This window comes from Neodiprion lecontei, chromosome 5 (genome assembly GCF_021901455.1).
Source record: "Neodiprion lecontei isolate iyNeoLeco1 chromosome 5, iyNeoLeco1.1, whole genome shotgun sequence".
NCBI classification, from domain to species: domain Eukaryota; kingdom Metazoa; phylum Arthropoda; class Insecta; order Hymenoptera; family Diprionidae; genus Neodiprion; species Neodiprion lecontei.
The window spans coordinates 35,037,165-35,053,433 of NC_060264.1; the positions used below are offsets into that span (position 1 = coordinate 35,037,165).

The window sequence follows — 16,269 nt, forward strand, 5'->3', positions numbered from 1 at the left end:
ACCCATGCGAATAATGAAGATGTAAAAAAAAAAAAAAACAGATATTAGCACTGAAAGATTTTAGTAGCGTTAATAAGATAACAAAAAAGAACCAAAGAAAAAACTTAATTGTATTTATCTAGTCAATTTCTTTAATTAGTTTACCCCAATTAGTACATGGTAGTGGCCACTGCATGCTAGACATCACTAATCCACAGTAATTGATATGCCAGAAATAATTTGTTGAGAATTACGTGTTACGTTCCTATATTCCACTCTTATATGACCAGCAATCAACAGAGTGCGATTAATTCAATTTGACATAAAGAGAAAAGAGGAATAATTGATATTAATTTTATTCTTCTCATGTTTGTTTTCATTTTGATTTTTAGTTTCCTTGCAAATTAATTTAATTCCTTGTGATTTTTTTTCGTATTTTCCATATTTGAATGTGTATATATGCCTTGTGGGAAATCGAATGAAGAATAATATTAAACGAGTACTTGAGAAAATATCGTTCGTAACACGATTCGTAACTTTGTCAGAAAAATTGAAATAGTTGCATTTTTTAGATATAGCTTGAACGTTCCCCCATTCCTTCTTACAGATCTTATTTATATATATATATTATTAATATATATGTATAGATAGATAGATATATGTGTGACTGTATACAAAGTATACATACTATACGTATATCTGTATCATCAGTTTCTCTGTCTACACTAGATGTTGCATGATAATTACAGCTATCTAACATCTGCGTACTTGTTTGTATACTAAATAACAAGAGGCTGAAATTCTATTTTCTCCAATCACCATACAGAACTAAACAACGTGACAATAAATTTTCTAATCCTTAGCTTTAGTTTTTCAATGGCTTTAAACTATATTCAACCACATATAAAAATTAAATATGCCAGATAATCGGCAACTAATATGATTATGTAATGCAGAATAGTATGATTTTTATTCATTAAATTGTCATTTTCCTGTTTTACTTTACTTGATTATTTTTATTTATTATTTTTTTTTTATCAATGTTTTGTGTTGTTAATTTTGGTTATTTTTACTTCGATCACGCAACATACACGAGACAAATAGGGGTACTTATCATTGAACTTCACTGCAGTTTTCGTTACATACGATACGTTTCTTTTTATTCCTATTCTTCTTTTTAATTTTTGCTTCGTTCAGGTGGAAACTCACTGTTCTTGGTCCCCGAACTTTACGACGTCAACGTCGAAGACGCAGGCGTTTCCACAACCTTGTTCCTGGTCCTAGTACATCCAATTCCTAACCCGTAGGTCCTTTTTCCATCTTCAAATTATACGTAACTACAATCTACGATCTCGTCTCTTGATTATTCGTAAAAATACGCTTTAATCATATACGCTGCTGTTACTTCAGATCAGTGAAAACATAACATGCTAATCACATCTGAGTTGTCATATTACGGCAAAACATGCAAGCGTTTTTCTTATGGTGCCGAGCTCGGTTCTCGGTCATGATCCTTTTTTTTACGTGTTTCTCACACCAGCTGTAAGATTTCGAACTTTGTATTCGAGAAGCGGTGGTTTTCCATACTGAAAACACCGCCATTTTCTTGACACCCTCAAAACCTTTTGTTCGAAAAGGTTATGTCTTGACTTTCAACGAAAGCTTCTCACACGTTTTAAAAACTTTTGATATGAAAAGTGTCGTCAATTCGTAAAGGAATATAAGTATATATATTCTCATTATTCCCAAACGCTATTTCATAAAAGCTTATTCTGTTGCAGATCGTATAATTTTAATTACGAGCCCATTGATATAGATTTAGGAGTTGATAGAAAAGAAACACGAGAGTCAGATACGTAACAACAAACGAATGAATCACTCGACCGCTAATTTTAACGTACTAGGGAGTGATTAATCATCAACTTTTAAAACTACTGCAAGTATAACAATAATGCATGGAAGTCGCTTCCTGCTGCTGAAATTGCACAAAGCGTAGAAAATCGAAATGTTTTCGAGGCTTCCGTAAATGTATCGACTAACAATATACAAATAGCTTATACTACCATATCGAAGTAACCTACATTCACGTGCCACTACCTGTGTACAGACAATCATTCGCGATCTATTATGTATACATATCACAAACTCGCCGATTCTCACAAAATGCAATGCAGAGCGATCAATTTATGTTGCAATTCCGGATACCATGCACTCTTGAACAACGATAACTGAAACAATTTCATTCGTATAATGCGTTCTACTATCGTAGAGCTTTCTCAGAGTACACAGATGTTCCGAGAAAAAAAATCAAATTTATTTCCAACGAGCTTACATAAATAATCAATTCAGTAAAAATATTATGAAATCGAAACGTACTTGAAGACGTAAGAGATCGCGGTGAAAATTTACTATTGGTTCAGAATTTATTTTGGCTTTCGTAACCACTCCATGTAATCTAGGTATTTCGTGTAGAATACTAATAATATTTGAAGTAGTTGTAAAAGCCATAGATAGCTGTATAAGCAAAAATGAACTTACTCCGTAACGTTCTACTGTCAAATAACAATGTCTTAAAGCAACGTATTTTGGTGAATTGATTATTTTATCCGTGTGTGAATGGTTGGAATTAATTCAAGTTATTGTGCAATTCAGTTAACACCTACTCTTACGGCTGGTCATTGCCACTGTCAAAATTTTTTAGAAAATCGTCACATCTCTGCGTCACGGATTCCACTTGAAACGCCTATAGAAGTCTTGCTTTGGCCCAAAATATGAAACTCATGATGCGTAGACCCATCCATCGGATCTTCTTTCGTTCGATTTATGATATATTAGGTTGTGAAAAATTCACAGCTTATGCTCCACACTTGAATGTATGAGAACCCGTCATCGAAACTTCAAGAGAGGATATTGAAAATTAATATTTCAGGCCAAGATACCCAACAGGCTTCGTTTATTCGGGTATTCCACTCATAAAACTGCCAATGTAATAAATTTTAATCGGTGTGCAGAACGGTCCAATGGATCAACTTACACGTCAGAAGTTCCACATTTTGGCTCAAAAAACAACCCTACAAGTTTCTGCACAATCCGTGATCGGAGGTCTGATACGCTGCTCGTCAGTGCGTAAAACTTGTAACCGGGATCATAACGAATCCAACGATACCTCACACGGCATCATTCGAACGGACTTGGTGGTCGGATGCTACCCTTGCTGTTAGATGAGCAAGGGCATAACGACACGGCGGTTTTGGTCCATATGCCGTTACGCTGATACATCGTATGTCATCGCCCAGTCGTCGAAATAGTGCCGTCTTTGGTATCGTTGGCTTTGACGCGCTGCCGGCTATAACTGTGGTATCGCAAAAAGAACAAATCATTAGATTCCTTCAAATCATCAAATAAATCACTGATACCTTACGGTTGAAAAGGAGTTTTTGAGCCAATCAAAGTTCGAGAGTGAATGGAATTCAAGATAGACCCAGACAGGGATCGTATGAGTGTTAACCATCTTACTCATAAATTATACTGTTATTGTTAATAATACTAGTGTTTATTACGATCTACGAACCAACGATGATGATGACGATGATGATGAAGCTTGGGGTTAAAAACGAACTGCTCAGAGATATAAAAAAAAAAATCAGAGACTAAAAAAAGAAAAAGAAAACGGAAAGAGGGAGACAGATTTAAAAGTAAGAAAGAAAGAAAGAAAGAAAGAAAGGTGCGCGATAGGAATGGGTGCCATGCGTCGCGGAGCTGTTTACACGCCGGAAGCTACGCCGGAAACAAAAGATCGATCGTTCAAAAAAAATAGTATGCAAGGGAACCGAGTGATGAAGAACTGGTTTAATGTTTTTTAAAAATAGATGGGGCCGCGGCCAGCCTGACGATATGGATACGATCAATCTAGGAGACGAGAAATTCGACCCTGACTCGGATAAAAAGCCACGCGCCGGACAAATTCTGTGGATACGTGGTCTAACGCGGCTACAGACTCAGGTAACTATCTATCCCTATCACTCACTCTCTCATGATATATTCGCGGTTAATCAACTACTAACTTATTATACCCATGATATTTTCAAATACATTTACTGTACATACTATAGTATGTATATAGCCATGTTGCAGAGAAACATTATACATTCTTTAGGATATATAAACTTCATATTATTACTATGTTACCGTAGGTATATACAACGTATAACGTATACGTATACATATACCAAATTCTATACCAATGATCCCTGGAGTTTATTATCATATACAGTGGTGTACCTATAATTTTATTCAATCAATTATTTATTTATTTATTTATTTATTTATTTATACCGGTACCATTTCCCAACGTTCGCGTACCGTTCAATTTATCATTTATTCGTTTGTTTATCTATTTATTTATTTATTTATTTCTCTACTTTAATTATTTTAATTTTGTTTTCGTTCAGTAACCAATTATTATTCGTGCATGTATAATATACATGTTCTAATGTACATTTATGGAACAGTAAAATTCCGACTGCACACTGCAGTATTTCACTCGCTTCATACTCTCGGAACATAATATATCTATACTATGTAACGAATGTATATAGGTTTGGTATTCTTACGTATATTTATAGGGAAAAACAAGACTTTTTAATCGATTTTTGATAAAATTTACCGTCATCCCTTTGTTACCACTGCAGTTTAACGAGACATCATTTTGCAAGATAGGTTGTCATTTGTTTGTCTATTATTTTGTATTCACGTTGTTACGAGTCCCCTTTCACTGTAAAAGCCGTATATATATATTTCTTTTTTTTTCTGAAAGAGTGAATCGGCATAACCCAGTTCGAATGCACAATTTTACACAACCGCACTCGTACGAGTGAATTGATTGATTGCTTCAAAAAAATGTTCCTCAGATTTTGAATTTTTTCGGCGTTGTATAAAATGCAAACTGGGTAAAAATTACGAAAAAACAATTTTATTCCTAATCTATTTAACTGGAATACTGAAGTACTGGTGGAAATTCAAAATGGCCGCCATGCGATGTGCTTGAGAATTTTTCGTGGTTGTACGATCGTCGTTTTCAGGGCTCACAAATTATTTAGCGCTGTTTCTCGCTCAACAAAATATCGGTTCGAATAGTTGGCTGATAATTTTATCATTCTCGAACATCTAGAAGCTGGGATTTGTTTTATTGTAAAATTCACTTGTACGGGTGTTTAATGTCTTGCCGATAGTTCTGCACTCTTTATCATACACATTTGAGTACATTTATATACACTCTACACCGATATACATATACATACTTTTGAAGAACTTTGTTTTTCTTGCACTACAATCTTGTTGAATCAGTTTAATTAATTTTCAACATACGTATACTGATAATCTGCTAATATTAATTACCAAAATCTTTCCGTTACTCTTGAATTCATCAGGTTTCCTTTATCGGCATATCCGGGAAAATTTATTTATACTAGATAGAATCCAGTCATAATTCACGTGACAATAATTGATAGAAAATTAAAAATTGAAACAGTTTTTTCAATATCGATGTCTGAGAATTTGCCCAGATTTCTTGTGTACTCGACAGCACAATTTTGCTGTGACGAAACTGTATTACTTGATAACTTCATTCAAAACACACACGGTTCTTCAAAAGTAACCCGTTTCTTGGAGTACGAAACTGGTCCCCCGCCCCTAACTAAACCTCTGAAACTTGACACTAAAGTTTCGAAGCAAATGTGTCACCTCAACCTTCCAATTTGTCTGCAATTTTTTTTTGTTTTTTTTTTTACTAATCCCACACGGAACATCCCATCTATTGGAGGTCCCATACAGGATCCCCACAGCTCCGTAAGACGTCCAAATCCGTGATGGATCTCTGACAGACATCTGTAGAAATCCACAATATGTACGGTCAGATGAAAGCCAATGACGGACACCCATTTGATGTCTACGAATGTCCATGCACTTAAGTAATACCACCATAGACAGTTACGAGGTGGCGAATGGTCGCTCCCCCCTTTCGCCATAAAAGAGAACTCCTAATTATACAAACCCCCAGTAAATCTACCCTTTCATTTATTCCGAATTTCGTCCGGTATTTACGTACTTGACTGTTCTTAAATGTCTAGTTTGTCAATTGTCCCATTGTCTAGGCCTTGGAGTTCTTGTCTAAGGTAGAACAAAATACGCACATGACAATTGTTTGACATAATTTGTGTGACGTGACAAAAAATGTCGGTTAAAGGTATTAATTTCTTCCGTACAAAATCGATAATCGCTCCAAGATCTATGTGGATATCTAGTTGAACTTTACTTATAACAGATTGACAAGATCGAAAGTGCAAATAAATAATGGATAGAATGGATCTCCGTTAGATTTTCAAATTTCTGCTTCACAAAATCCATGAGATCTAGTATAGTTCTACTAGATGTATAACAACCGGACATATTTAGATCTCTAGTAGAGCTGTAGTGCACTTAATTTCGGTTGAAATAGATGTCTATTAGAGGTATTGTATATCCATCATGGATGTCCATGGTATGTCCATTAGAGGTAAATGTTCCGTGTGGATTACCCACCCCTCTTGCCCCGATTTCTTAACAGCTGTAGCAACAACGATTATTACGTAACTGAGCAGATATGCTAATTATTTACAAATTCCATTATCCGTAATTGCGTCTCTCTCTCGGAAAAAAATTGAAAGTCCTTTGAAGAAAAAATTTATCGTAATCACTTGTCCTTGTTTCCCGTTCCGATGAAACTAAACTACTAAATTTAGGAACCAATTACCAATTGTTTTTTTTTTTCCTTTCTGTTGCGATTAGTCGTTATTGTTAAAATTGTTATTGACTCTGTATATACTCATTACATCAAGATAATATCTGAACAAAGAATTGTCGATTTGAAAATATACTTCCCTTCGCCACAGAACGTGCATAACAACATTCGGTATTAAAAATAATCACCTCAGGTGCGTAACAAACGAAAAAAAAAAAATCGTACCAACATAATGAAATATTATACATCTCACTTGCGAAACCGAGACAGCCGAGTACTTAGAGAACGGAAACATGAAAACGAAGAGGAAAATCGCCGCGTAAAATAGTACATTATGCTACAAGTGCGTAAAATGCGATTTTACCTACTAGTTGCGTAATATACTACTTCACGAGTGCGTTAAACGTACGAACGTACGTATTTTTTACGATATTTTTTTGCAATATTGTGCGGAAATTTTATAACAGGTCATTACTAAAAAATCAAATTGAAACTTGAAAAATATAATTTTTAAAATTAAGTTAAATAAAATATAAACGTCAAAATAATCCTCGACATCTACATGTATATATACATTTTTTTATTTATGGAGAGTTTTAATATAAAGAGGTTTAACGTAACGATAAACGAATATCTCGAGTAGTGTTGAACATTTCAAATCAGTATAAACACCACAACAATTGTTATCTTGTACGAACTTATAGAATCAACAAAACCGAAAAAAAATGGTTAGGAATTCCTAAACGATTTGAAAACACAATATTCAGTATCACGTACGATATGTTAGAATTACATTATTGTTTACATGAACACTGTAAGGATACACTATTGGGATGATTCTGCAACTTCCTTCAGCGTCAAATTCGTTAAAATCCGCAGACTGTATCAAAAAGTGCCATTTTACGCACAGTATTGCAAAAGAAATGTATCTCAACTACGCGCACGCACACACACATAACCATACCTGAGATGATACATATGCAAATGTGTCATAGGTGAATATGAATAGTAATTTCACGACATTGCACTGAAATTTTTTCGAAAATTTATTCCGTTGTGGAGCGTGATATATATATATATAATTTGAAACAAAATTATTTTCCGATTCTTTTTATTCTATTTTTATATGTTCATCGATCATAATTACGGTTCAACCTGTTTGTATTATTGTATTTTTATTAGTTGGTATACAACATATTGGGATTCAGAGTCTATGCGCGTCTAAAGCAGCAATATGGTGTCGCGCTGAGTTATCGGCTGATCCTTTCAAGTAAATCCCAAGGATATAAAGGAATGAAAAAATTTGTGCAAATAATGGAACCTTCGTTTTACTACATTGAGTTGATGAAGTATCGTATATCCGTTAAAAACGAGTTTATATAACGCGAGCATACACAAAGTACCCGTTTCCACGTCTGTCGACTGAGTCTGTGATTGCGCATGCGCGGAGTACCTTTCTGTACCGCGCGCATGCGCTGTCACGAACAAATCTCATACTACGCGACCCTAACCTCAATTTCATGCATTGTGAAATAACGCGTAACACACTTTTGTTGTACAAAGAATCGTGTGCGAAAAGGAGGCAACGGTCTTTTCGCCTCGTGTATTTGCAATATTCGTCTTCGGCTCACCTACGACATATATCGCAAACTTACGCTCGGCCCAAAAATACCGAGCAATTTACCTTCTTGTTACGTAATATACTATTTGCAATTAAATATAACAATTTTCCGACACTAGGTGGCCTCTTTCGATACTCTGGATCCCAATATAAACAATTTTTATTACAATTTGACAACACGGAATAATATAAAATTTTTTCTCGACCTGTGAGGAGCGAAATATATATTTTATATCTGGGATAAATTAATCCAAACGACGCGGGGGACAGAAAGGGGTTCAAAAATACTAAGTGGCGGGTGCGCTATGAGGTCTGTGTGTGTGTGTGTGTGTATGTTTTTTTTTTATTTGTATATCTTATTTATTTCATTATGATATTGTTATTTTCCATCTTTTCATTAATTTTTTTTTTTATGTTATATATATATATATTTTTTTTTCTATTGTATTTACTTATTTTCTCCGTAAAATTTTGGGTAAATAAATTCGCGCGTACCATTTACACCGTAACCTAAAATACTCTGTAGGCACGTGACGCGTTATATAGGAACACTCGTCATTATACAATAATACCGGGAACCGTATATCGACAGTTTGCAAAAGAAACTTGCAGTATGAGATAATGTTTTCGTTTTCGCATTAGGTAATATACACCGAGTATCAAGTGTATTTTATGTAGAAACATACAAAATTACAGTTATTGTTTTTATAATTACAAAAAACTAAACAAAACAACAACAACAACAAAGCAACACACAAACAAGCCAAAGAAGTAACAGTAATATTTGTGAAATACATAAGTAATGAGAGAGAGAGAGAAAGAAAGAAAAAAAGAAACAAACAAACAAAAAGCTCATACCAAGTAAAAAAATATCTTCTTTGACAGATAAGGGAAGGAAAATCCTACGAGGAGATACGCAGGCAAATGCATAAGATTTGAGGAACGTTTTGGTGACTTTTTTTTTTTTTTTGTGCGTGTGCGTGTGTGTGTGTGTCTTTTTTTTTAATTTAAAAATTTTTTAATTAAATAAAAAAAGAAAAAGATAGAACTAATGATTAAAAAACAACAATAAAATCGTGTAGAAGAGATAACTGGAGAAAGAATAAAACGAATGAAAATATATCTAATAATAGTAATGGTAACACATGTATTACGTAACTAGTATTAGTCGCATTAACCCGTGCCTATATACGCGTAAAGAAAAAAAAAAAAAAAAAAAAAGGATAGAAAATGAAACACCTGTCGGTATTTAAGTTGCAGCTAAGAGAATGTTTTTTATTATCATACAAATATGTATATATTATATATTATATATATTTATTATTCATCCAAATATATAATATAAAATATATATATATGTGTGTGTGTGTATGGATATTATCACGCACATTATAAAAGTATTAAATACGTTACAGCTAGTACATGAAAATATAGTGAATAGTTGAAATCATACATATTATTATTATTATTGTTGTTATTATTATGATTATTGTTATATAATAGATATATATATACTATGAAGATAGATATTGATGCATTTTTATAGTTATCTTATTTTATTTTGTTTTATTTTTACTAATTTTGCTAAAATTGTGTGTAAACAGTATAGTACTATAGGACACGAAGATTTCATAATAATCAAATATATCGCACAAACCTTTCATATTTATATATTTACATATGCAATTGTACGTTTCAATAGCCGTAACGTGTGACGGTATAAAAAGTAGGTGTATCACACACGCGCGCACATTGTTGTGAGAAAGTTTCATCCTTTCAGGTCGTTTTTAATTATGGCAAATCTCGTACAGCTGTCATTCGTTGCACTTGACGTGTTGTAAAAATTTAGAAAAATCGCGAATAGGCATGAATTTTTGCGAAACGTAGAAAATGACGATGAAAAAAGAAAATTGAATAACAGGAAACGCGAAAGGCGTGAAAACAAACAAACAAACAAAAGCAAAAATAATTCCTACCGACGAACGTCGAACAATTCCGATTCAAAGTATATCCATATATAATTATGCATAGACACGTGTACCCTGTAATATACTCACGCATACTTTATGATGCACTCAAGTTATACTGCAGGTTTATCATTTTAGTATTATTTAAAACAATCAAACTAAAATTAATAACGACTCACGCATAAATATTTTTTTTTTAAATACAACAAAAAAAAAAAAAAAACACATGTTTAAACAGACAATTTATACGCGCCTCTTAGGAATGGTCCACGCAGTCCTTCTTAGCCTTGTTAAAGTTAATTGTCTAACAGATTAAACCGCAACCTTACATTTGTTTTATTACCTTTTACTTTGTTTCTTTCACACACATACGCAGGTATATTTTTTATTCTAAGAAACTCATTGTATCTATTTTTTTTTTTTCTTCTCATCTTCTCCATCTCACAATGTGTTGTACATACATACAACATCTCTGTATTTATCCTTTGTTTCTTACAATTTTTCGTTTATGCCCACATATACATGTAGTAATAAAGAATACGCGATTACGCGAAATTTGGTCGAAAAATAATAATTTAAGAAAACAAAAACACCGACAACAATGATAAAAAAACAACCAACAAAAAAAAAAAAACAGAAAAGAAAACAATTTCCAAACGAAGGGAATTTTTTTTTTTTTTTTACCTGCAAAAGAAAAAGACCTCTTCCTCTAAATTTTCAATTCACATCGTTTTCAATGACTTGCATTACCATCGTACTTTTTTTTCATTTGGCACACTTACACATGACACTTCGTCGAATCCACGAGAAACAAAAAAAAAAAAAAGAGGAAAAAATGAAAAATGCCGCGTTCACAGAATTATAACACCCATTTCTCTATGCAACGATACCGCCCATGATATTGTTTATTTATTTATTAAATGATTTAATCGCTTATACTTTCCTTCTCTTCCTTCTATTTATTGTTAATTCTGATGCACTTGTATTATTGCATATATTGTATAAAGCTTCCCGGTCACGGAGCGTGGTCACACTTCGCTGCTTCCATTCCCCTCCCCCCCCCCCCTTCAATTTTTCACACCATTCTTCTCGACATCAGAACCAAATCCAATACCGTCAAATAATAATTACATCCGCCCCGAAGTCGTGTATCTATTACTATTTTATTTTTTAATCGAAATCATTTATTCACAGTACATTATATAGTATACGTTTCATTTGGATTTACATCATTGATATTATTATTATTATTATTATTTTTCTTTTGTTTTTTCTTCTATTGACAGAAATAGTAAATCGGAAACTTGACTTCAGTTATACATTCACTTAAAAAATTCAATTTCAAATCTGGTCTCTCTTTAAAAATGAAATAATATATCTAACGAGAATCTACATGCACAATACTAAATCCATCAGCATAAATTATAATATTTTCCTTGTCGTTATTATTGTTATTATTATTATACTTGCATGGATATTAAAACAGTATAACGTGACGTTGATAATAACGAACAAAACCGCCGAATCGCTGCACACACACACACACATTGTGTTATATACATATAAAAGTGCAGGCACACAACACATTGATTTATATGGATCGTATATTATATACATGTATATATGTTTGTTTATTTATTTGCATACCGATTTAATTTGTAACATTGGCGAGAATTTAACATCCAAAAAAGTAACATTCGAAACACGCACGCCCGTTAACATGGAACAAAACGCTACGGCGTATATACATATTATAATAATGATATTGTGGAAATGAATGTTGTCGAATGAATGCAAACGCTTTTACCTATGATGAAGAAATAGGTTCATGTTTTATTCCTGTCGCACTACTTAAGAATTTGCTATCATTTTGTACGTCGATGCCAATTACTCGTATAATGCGGTATAATGATATCTGAAATGTGTCGAATTCCTTCGACGTCTGGAAATTTGTAATTATATATCTAGATTTGCGTGTCATTGATAGCGAAAAGACAAGTGAAAAAATATGAAAGGAATAATTTTGCCTCTCGCAACACTCGGTATAAAATGGCAGCAAAATACTCTCATCGTCTCGCATAACCTATTCTAATTATACCTGTTGTTATATCATTGGTCGATCGTCCGATGAGCGTTAATTAAATACCGTATTATCAGAACGAAGTGAAAGATTACCTATAAATCGACAGTTTTGACTAGACAGTTGTCTAAATTACAGCTATTAATAACAATCTTGCTATTACGTATATACAAGATATCATGCATAATGTGAACATGAACGACATGTCACGAATAAACTGTAAGCCGTCTTACTCTATAGACTCCATCGATTTTTTTTTTTCCGACTTACTTTATCATTGTCTATCGTTTCTTCTTCTTCTTCTATTCTTTACTTGTTTCTTCTTTTCATTATTATTGTTATTACTGCTATTTTTCTTTCATTGTATTTCTCTTATCCAGACAGTTTTCTTTCATTCTCATGTTGCATTGGGTCACGGTTTTTATTCTTCCCTGATTCAAAATTGCAAACGCGATGACAAAAATTCTATCTGCCAACACACACACATATATATACATATATTTCAATCGTTATTATCGTTGATTCAAAATTCGATTAACCGGCAATCCCAAAACGTCACACGAGTAAATAGAAATTTGTCTGGGTCAAGATTGTACAATTTTATTTTTTTCACAATGACACTCGTACAAAGGTTCTCTCAATTGACGGTTGTTGTATTCGTTAGGTACACTCGAAGTCCCGCAGTTTCGCTGATTCGGTAGCGAGTCGGATAGGGGAATGGGGGGAGTGTGGGAAGGGGGGAGGGGGGAGACCGACCGTCAGTTGCTCGTGAAGTGTCGAACGGTTAGGATCTGAAAGAGTGACCAACACGGTGCTCGTTATCAGTTTCATTTCGATCATATATCATGTATTTTCTTCTCACCTTTACGATCTAGAAACTCGACGACTTCGAATTTACCTAATTATATCATGAAAATGATTATACGTACGATACGGCAAAGATTCAAATGTTATTTATTTTTGTTCCTGTAATCTTGAACCAGAATTGTAATATGCAAGGAATACAGATTATTTGAAGTTTAAAATTTATTTTGCTGCCTCGTTTATTAAGGAACAAAAAAAAAAATTAAATTTGCCTCGTACGTATAATTCTTGTAATAATTGACGAACGCATACGTATATATCGTTTGAGTGAATAATATTCTTGTAACGGTGAATCGTTTCCGTATAAGCGCAACGCATAAAATAGCGTGTTAACATCTTATAAATGCATACGTATACACAATACATTATACATACATTGCATGCCTACGTGCGTACCGTAATACAGATAACAAATGAATATACAAGTAGGACAATGAGTTTTAATGTATGCGTGTATATGTTTGCATATGAGTCAACATTATTATAATTATGTACTGTATAATGAAAAAGCGAACCGCACTGTTCATAAATATTTAAGTCAATACCTTGAGAACTTTTTCCAACTAATTATACGTTATATAGTCTTAAATAATTACCATCTTAATCATATACGTATAAAAAAAAAAAATTCAAAACATCAACAAAAAAAAAACAAAAAAAAGATACAAGTCAAAAAAAAAACTGAATGTGTAACCTACTTTCAGACGAGCAATAGAACTCTGGTGCAGAATGTATCTGTGACAGGCAGATCTCCTTCTCAGGATTACCATATGGTTAGTTCCCAAGTCCAATCTCAGCATTGTTTGATCGTTTTTTTTTTTTTTTTATATAATATACTTTTCTGTCAATTTTAATTTACCTTGACTGTTTTGGTTGATTTTTCGTTTCTTAAAAATGTGATAAAGTTTTTGAAAAAAAAAAAAAAAATAATTACAATAATTCGTATATGAAAATACATATATATTTCGTTTCTGTGCCTCCATTGAAACGTTACGTCTTATCACACGTACAGTTTTCACTTTTGTTCCTTTACGTAATAGATTTTTTGCTTGTAATTCGCGAGTATCAGCTATATTATATCGTATATAGATTGATTGATTGATCACTTTTGATGCGCATATATATATATATATACTTATTATATATAGCATATTATTGTTTTCTTTGTTTGTTCTTTTTTTTCTAAATCTTTTGTCACCAAATTGCGCCAAGTTTTTTTGCCATCTTTTATATAATAGAGCCTTGCATCAAAAATATTATTATCAACATTGGTTTGTTTGACGTGAATCGTTGCCTGCTGGGCTACGAAAAGTTTAAGTTTGAAAGTATGATTACTAACAGCCTTAATTGTAATATTATTTCACATTTCTTTCCCTTGGGGCTGTGAAATAAAAGAATATATTAATCAATAAAACACACGGGATAAATAGTCAACTGTTTAAATGAAGAAAAATAACGATTTTTAAGAACATGTATATTTCGCTTCGCGCAAGAAATTCGAAATGTACGTACGTATAAATTTGAATGAAGAAAGGAAGGAAAGAAAAAAATGAAACCGATAAGAAATATACGGCTAACTTTTCACAGCCTAAGGAAGACGAAGCGCTGATCTATTTTCTGTTTTCGTTTTCACTTTGTTGTATAAATTTTTTTTTTTTTTTTTTCATTAAACAATTTTTTTTCTTCCTGCAAATTAATAATAATAATAATAATTTGGCTGCCGTGTTGTGCTTTCTTAATGTATTCATAATTTTCTTTTTTCTTTTTTTTTTCACTTATTTGTTTGATTTTGTTATTAATGTATTCAGAGCTGTCGCGTAATGTCGCATGTAAGTATGTACGTGTATAAAAATATTTATCGAACATTACGATATATATTTAATTATTATATACGATACATATTACGCTGCGTGTCTTTCTTGTGTATTTATATAATACATTGACACTCTTACGTTAAATCGGTGTTCGCTTTTACAGTATATTTATATTTATTTATTTATTTTTTTTTTTCAAGTTTCATTTCGTGTTTTTTCTTGATTTTTTTGTTTTTTTATTGTTATAACGCAGTGTGATGTTGCTGTGATCTTGAAATTGTATGATATTTATCGATATGTATGTTTGTCCTACTGTATTTCATATATACATATAAGATTACGTTTTCTTTCATTCAAATACGTGTCTGTAACGCGGTTTACACCCAACGGGCTCCAAGGCACCGCGCTCATATATATACATAAATATATGATCTAGTACGCGGCAAGTTGCCTCTCGATGTGTTACTGCTGCTGCTGCTGCCGATACTTTCGCTGCTGCTGCTGCTTAACATATAAATAACATTATATTAACAATAATAACAATGATATTCCTCTCGTGCGTCTTAGTCCAGTCAATTTTAACGCGCGTAGGCGACAAATATCTCATCATTGTTCACGAACTTGATTGACTGTAGTACACGTTCAGCAATGGCGCCGATACCACCTCGCTTGTTTCTTCCACCTCACGACTTTGAGTCACGCTTACCGCTCGTCCCGGATTCATTTTTGAGGGAAACAATTTTTACCCGCATCCTTGTTGCTGGCATAATTAAGCAGTACCTATCAAAGTTGGCACAATTTGCACAGTTGTCAATAGATTGGCTGGACCGTTGCGTCACACCTTCTCATATGTTAGTCCGTGCGTTAAATTCGACTGGGCAAGAGCGGTCAAATCAATTAACAATATCGTGTAAATAAATAAATCAAAATAACAGTTTAAACATGAAAAATAAACGTCAAAAGTATTTAAAGTAATAATTTCACCGTACCATACATTGGGAAGTGCATGTTATCATAAACTGCAGTAATTAGTTGTCACGCCAAGTTCTCTAATTTTCGTTTCATCTTCACCTGCACTACTGCAGGTTTCCTGTTTTTTTTTTTTTTTTCCATTTTATCTTGTTTTTTTTTTTCCTTCAAACTCTGATTGATCATTTCGGGAGTGA

The 16,269-nt window shown here is 33.0% G+C and overlaps 1 protein-coding gene across 16 annotated transcripts in view; it reads left to right on the forward strand.

Annotated features, from left to right (window-relative positions):
• Positions 1–16,269, forward strand: part of LOC107217245 (plasma membrane calcium-transporting ATPase 3) — a 130,794-nt gene that overhangs the window by 81,500 nt on the left and 33,025 nt on the right. For 10 of the 16 annotated variants that reach the window (XR_006904352.1, XR_006904353.1, XM_046739677.1 and 7 more), the window contains one exon: positions 3,849–3,981. Coding sequence is in view for 10 of the 16 variants with exons in the window: in XM_046739677.1 (XP_046595633.1) it covers positions 3,849–3,981 (133 nt within the window). In the remaining 6 variants the exon portion in view is untranslated. Of the gene's footprint in view, positions 1–3,848; positions 3,982–9,263; positions 11,189–13,993; positions 14,063–16,269 lie in introns of those variants that run through there. The other 6 variants (XR_006904348.1, XR_006904350.1, XR_006904349.1 and 3 more) reach the window with 2 other exon arrangements.